The 6,675-nt window shown below is 34.5% G+C and overlaps 1 protein-coding gene across 1 annotated transcript; it reads right to left on the reverse strand.

The window, feature by feature from the left end:
- Nucleotides 1-715: 715 nt before the first annotated feature.
- On the reverse strand, nt 716-1,714 carry LOC102888621 (olfactory receptor 9K2). Its single transcript, XM_006904592.1, has one exon. It carries the CDS (start codon nt 1,655-1,657, stop codon nt 716-718), a length of 942 nt encoding a protein of 313 aa, XP_006904654.1. The 5' UTR covers nt 1,658-1,714.
- Nucleotides 1,715-6,675: the final 4,961 nt, after the last annotated feature.

Below are 6,675 nucleotides of genomic sequence, written 5' to 3' on the forward strand. Positions count from 1 at the left end.
GAAAGATTGTTGAAAAATGTTTGCATGTCTCTATATCCCACTTTAGTTCTTTATATATGATGAATCAGCAATTAACAATGCTTTAGATTACTCCACAATATCTGATGCACTGAATATGTAATTTTCCAATTTAATGTATATAGTGAAGACTACTTATTGTTTGTTTCTTATTATTGCTTCTTCCTCTTGATATAACACATAAAATACTTGTTTCAAAGTGAAAATTCAATAACTATTTAACATGATAGAGAAATAAAATTTGGAAAATATGTTATTTAAAAAAATAAGTTGGGCATTATTGTCAATTATCAATGATTGTGTGTAAGTGCAGGAGCAATTCCAAAGACAAGCACCAGACAAAATATGGGTTAAACACTATAATAAAGTATAAACAGAATGTTCAGCAGTATGCCATAAAAATAAATAGAAATCAATTCTGTGAAATAAAATGTTATTTGAAATCAGTGGGTGGGTTCACCTTGAAGAATGTTTCTCTAATGTCCACAACATCACTAGTACCCAGGACATTCAGAATTAACAATGTTTCGGGGGGTGGGGGAGCGGGAGAGTAATAATGAGAAGAAATAAAGGGTATAATACCTTGAAAAAGCTCCTTATAGTATTTTTGTGATGTTCAGGAGAATAACTTTCATTAACAGCCACAAGGAGTATGAAATAAATAGCTACAATACCTTTGGTGGAAGAGAAATAATAATCAAAGAATAGTACTTTTCTTCTCTAAAATTTTTTTTAGAGCCTCTTTGACATCTTTGTTTCTCAGAGAATAAATCAAAGGATTCAACATGGGAGTGACTAGGGTGTAACATAAGGAGGCCACTTTACTCAGCTCAGGAAATCTGTCGGGAGTGAGATACATAAAAAAGACAGCACCATATAATACACTCACGACTCCTAGGTGAGAGCTGCAAGTGGAGAAGGCTTTCTTTCGTCCTTCACTGGAGTGTATCTTTAGAACAGTGGACACAATATACATGTAAGAAACAATAATAACTATGATGGTAGGCAAAATAATGATGCTAGATAAGAAAAAAGAAATCATTTTATAGATAAGGAGGTCAGAACAAGATAGTCTCTGAAGTGGGCGAGTATCACAGTAAAAGTGGTCAATGGCCCGAGAAGAACAAAAGGATAAAGTAAACGTCATGCTGGTTTGAAGAACTGAGCTGATGCAGCCACAAAAATAGGAACCAGCCACCAGCTGAGTGCAGAGACGTGTTGACATCTGGACAGAGTAGAGGAGTGGGTTGCAGATGGCAATGAAGCGGTCATAAGCCATGGCTGCCAGGAGAAATCCCTCAGTCACAATGAAGAGAGTAAAGAGAAAGAACTGGGTCACACAGCCTGCAAAGGAGATGGACTTGCTCTCAGACCAGAAGTTGATCATGGCCTTGGGGGCAATAACAGACGAGTAGAAGAGGTCAATGAAGGAGAGGTTGCCTAGGAAGAAATACATTGGTGTGTTCAGGTGGGGATCGGTCATAATAATGGCCATCATCCCAACATTCCCTAGAAGGACCATGGCATATACAAGTAGAAAAAGCAGGAAGAGGAGAATGTGGAGCTCTGGGCAGACCTGGAAGCCTACAAGAATGAAGTCAGTCACTTCTGAGAGATTGCTTGTTCCCCTGTCACCCATGGCAGAAACCTGCTGAGAGGCACAAGGCAAAATAAACAAATGAACCCTTGGCTTTGATCCTAGTTACAAACAATCTCTTAAAGTATTAGGATTCCGAAGCTATTTTATAATCATTATTCATTTTAACCTTATAAAATTACTGTGACAACTTTAAGCCAATACCAGCTGATGATGAATCAAAAAGTTAATTCCTAAAAGCAGTAGAATTAGATCTTTTCTTCTGAGTCTAATGTAATGTCATTCCACCCAAATTCCTTTCACATTGGCAACTATTGCTTCTGTAGACATTTATGACTCATGGTTTATATATAAATTCTGTCACAAAGCACTGACTGGAAGAAAGCATAAATAATTTAATAAATGATAGTTGGGAAGCAACTTTAATGTCTGTGTTTGGCAATATTAGGGGTTTCAGTAGTCTAGAAAAATTTAACTTCGAGGGTTTAATTTAGAGAACTAGCAGATATAAAGTAAGCTACTGAATTTAAAAACTACTTTTTTGTGAGTAATAGAAACTTTGGATTCTGATGTAACATATATTCACTAAGATAAAAGTTGTACCTAATCAAACACAAAAATTATTAGCACTCACATGCTAGAATTTCTCTCCCAGATGGGCTTCCAAAGCCTTTTCATAAAGATAATTTCCCTGAATTTCCTCAACTCATGTCTCATAGTATTTTAATAGGCCTACAGGTAGTGTAGATAAAAAGAATAACTTTAGAAATGAACACTGAACAAAAAGTGCATATGAAAGAATTGTTGACCACATCCTTATTTACCCTGGATATAACTTTCAAAGCCATAATTAATTCATTTACTAGACAGCTCAACTAAGAATTTGAACTCCTTATATTAACAATATGGATACTCCCTCTCTCCCCTTCATGTCTTTATATGCATGATTCTGACTAGACAATAATAATAGCAAATATTTATGTGGTGTCTTTTATATTCCAGATACTATTATAAATGCTTTATAGTAGTCTTTTAATCCATACAGTAATGAGGCGAGTATTATTATCTTCCCCAGTTTACGCATGAGAAAACTGGGTTACATGGAAATGAAGTCTATTGAAATCCACCTACTAGGATTGAAATCGGAATTCGAAACCTAGAAAGCTGGCTTTGAAGTCCATGCTCTTAATTACTGCACGACACCAGCTTTGACAACAAGCCTTTCTTATTCCTTTATCAGACTTACTTCTCTTTGAACTTTAGAGTTCAGCTAAAGTTCCTTATCTTCAAAATACATTCCCCAATTCAACCTGGGATAAAACATTTCTGCATACCTCATGTTCCCAGGGATAGTAGCTATTATGACCATATTGTAATATTAATAATTCCTCACTTGACAATAACTTCTTTAAAATCAAACTTCAACTTGTCCTCCATATATTGTCAGCATTATGTTCTGTGTCTCGCTAATGGCAATTGATCAATGCATATTTATTATATAGATAAAAGTTGAATGATATTTGAGCTTGCAGAATCAGAGAAAGACTTGAAAATTGCAGTACTGCAGTGGTTAGCACAGGTTTAGGTTTAAATAGAGGTTAAGTTCCAGTGATTCTTCTCTCATTTTCTAACTGGGACCTTGGACAAGTTACTCATATAACTTGCTTACATGGCTTATGTATCTTACTTAGGTTACTTAAGTTACTGATATAATTTTGGCAAGTTACTATACTACTATATCACTGTATCCTTATATAAAGGAGGGATAAAAACAATATAACCCTCAAAGTTTCCATGACAATATATATTGAGATAATGCATGTAAATCACTTCGCACTACTTATGACGAAGTACTCAATAAATATTAGCCATTATTATTTTTAGTATATCTTTTCATGCTCAATCTCACAATGCATACCAAAACAATCAGTGCTAATTAGGTTGAAAATTAATACTATGTATATGCACTTTTTTGGATAAACCATTCAAAGTTTAGAGAAGGAACCAGAGAAACTGTTAAGTTGTAAAGGGATATAGAAATCTGAGAGAAGTAGAATATTTTGCTTGAGACAAAGAAAATTTACAGGAAAATGATATGATGCCTTATTGTTATAGCTTTGTGATTCACCAGCTCCATCAAAAATTAAACATGCAAATCATTGTATTATAAAGGAGTAAGATTTTAAATAGATCATACTTAGAGTCTGAGAAGGTGTACAATATTTAAGCAATGAAAGAGAGCCTGAAGTAGTTGTGAGGTATTTTTTGAAAAATAGTATATTTTATTTATATTCTTTTAATCTTCCCTAGGGGCAAGGATGCAGGTCATTTTAATTTCTAAGATTTATTCCTATCAAACTCATTTTAATGTTAATAAGTTTATGACAGAAGACCTTAATACCTAGAAGAGAGTTTTTCCCAGAGTAGCCAATAAACAAGTAGTCAGTTTGTGACTTATTATTTGTCAAGAATTCACATGTTATAAAATTTACTCTTACCTTGTTCAGTAATTAGATTCTGTAAAATGAAGCAGCAGTATTCCAATGTTTTCTTCTTATTATTTTAATTCTAGAAAGGGTAAACATAAAGTTAATTAATACTGTTACAACTATAAGTACTGAAAAATCAGTCAAGATAAAATGAACCCTTCCCCTTCCAAATTTCCAAATGCATGTTCATTATCCCAGTTTTATATTCTTCCCATACATAAATTTGACTTATTTTCCTATTGCTCTTCTTAAACAACTGTCCTTTCCATTAGTAGTTATTTCTTGAAAAATGCTGTAGTCCTTTGTAAACGAGAGACAAGGTGAATTTTACAAATGATGCTCTGCTAAAACTGAAATAAACCCAGGAATTATATTCTATAGTTATGCAAACTATAGTGAACCTGAGGAATTAATCAGCAGGATAGCCTCTCTCCTGCATTCTGAGATGTTTGGATGCTTTTAAAGAAGGAAAGTAGATTATATTGGATATGTAAGCAGAGGCCATGGCCCATCTGGAATCTCCGATAATATGCCAAAATATCAGCAGCACTTATCCATAATGACTTTGGTACTGGCATAACAGTGTATTCTTTTCAAATAATTACAGCATTGAGGTTTCCCTCACCTTCTGGGAGATAATCCTCCCCAGAGAGAGAGAAGTATAAGTTATTAAAGTATCTAGGCTCTAGAGCCAAGGTCCATGAGGGCCGCAGAGGCCCTTGCTTTAAAAAGAAGAAAAGAAAGAAAAGAAAAAGAGTCTAATAGGAGTCAAAAGGCATATGAGTTGTTTTCTTTTCTTGCAGCATGAATCCTTTGGGAGGGACCAAAAGGATCTTTCGATCTTAACTTCTTCACTAAAAAAGAAGCATTTCAATTTATCATGACAGAAAGGTTTTGATAGGCAAATAGAAATAAGTATGAAAGGAAATATTATCCTTCATAACATAATTTGTGGGGAAAGTTTTGTTCCTACTCAAAGTTCATTTCGTTTACCCCAAAATTCTCCAGAGTTATTCTCCAGCTACTTTTTGTCAATAAATAAGTAGAATACCATGCCTCAATAGGGGGCAAAGCCCAACGAATGCTCTCTAACTCATTAAGTTTATCGGAAAAAATTCTGAAATGTCTTAAATTAAATCATAGCAGGCCAAAGGGTAGGAGGAAGAAACAAGTGAAGTTAATTAGTTAGCTGCCCTAGGTCAAAAACAAGGAAAGACTGCCCACTGAATGTATGTTGAACCTTGAATCAACTTCTAGACGGCTATTTCAGCAATTAGTCAAAAAGAATAGCCAACCACCAGCATGCCATTGCATCCTGTTTACTCATGAATTTTTCAAACTGTTGCCCACAATCCAGACACAAAATGTATTTCTTCTTATGGACTATTCACCTGTCCTAGACCTTTCCTTGCTTCTCTTTTTTCTGCCCCCTTTATCCATAGCCAATGAAAATTCTTTCAAAACAACTTACATCTTTCTTTCTGAAACTCTTTGTATAAAAGAGGCTGAAACCCCCAGGGCTGTGGACTCATCTTCTTTATCTAGCCTTCTATGCCCCAGGGCCTGGTCCTCCCTCTAGTTAGCATAAACTCTTTCTTTCAGGACGACTTTTGGTTTCAAAGATTTTTGTTTAACAAACTAAAATGTAAATAATGATTGACTAGATATAAGTCAGGCTCACTTATAACTTTAATTGCTTAAAAGTTATTTATCTAAGTATCATGTATTACATTAATAATTTCTCAAAGGTCACTGTATATACTAAAAATAAATTTTAAACCTGTTCTATATCAGCCAAAAACATCTCAATGTGTTTTTGATAAAAATTCAATCATTAAGCTATGCATCCTGAAATTATACCCGTTAAGAATATTTTCCTTACCAGTGTCCTTTAAAGAACAACCTTTAATTGGACTAGTCTGCAGCAGTAGTCCATTTCCAGTTGCTCATATTATATGCAGCATCATCTATAAACATGGCTCAGTTTATTTTTTTCCCCAGAAACTGTGAATAGAGGATATCCCACATGATCATAATGTAGGCTGAAAGAAGGTGGCAATGCTACAGGAGCAGTTACTGGAAATATGAACCAACTGCTTATAAAATTATTTCTGACCTCAAGATACATTCAAGCCAGACATCACATATACTACTTTCACTTAATCACCTAATATTTCTCTGTAATCCCAACTGCAGATTGACGAATCAGACACCAGTCAAGATATTAGTCATTTGGTTTCCATAATAAAGAGTACAATCTCTATCAAAGCCCAAGATAGGAGCTGTTTCTCAAAAGGATAACTTCCATAAAAACTGCTTTCCTCTAAATCCTGAGAAGCCAGTGCTCTTATTATCCAATCAGAGTTTGCCACAGTTTCTACGGAATATCTAATAGTCTATAAGAACTCAGAGCATTATTAGATATTTTTGTTCATAAGTTCCAAGTCACAATACTGTTTATTTTAAAGCCTAAACCAGCTGAAGAGCAATGACATTTTATGGACCCAGGTATAAAATCATGGCTGCACACACACTTAAGAAGCATTATATTCCCTCCAAAATTCAAAAATG

The sequence above is a fragment of the Pteropus alecto genome, unplaced genomic scaffold (genome assembly GCF_000325575.1).
Source record: "Pteropus alecto unplaced genomic scaffold, ASM32557v1 scaffold220, whole genome shotgun sequence".
NCBI lineage: Eukaryota > Metazoa > Chordata > Mammalia > Chiroptera > Pteropodidae > Pteropus > Pteropus alecto.

Bases quoted from the DNA above. Each gene is read 5' to 3' on its own strand.
- LOC102888621 (XM_006904592.1), bottom strand. From the start codon at position 1,657: ATGGGTGACAGGGGAACAAGCAATCTCTCAGAAGTGACTGACTTCATT.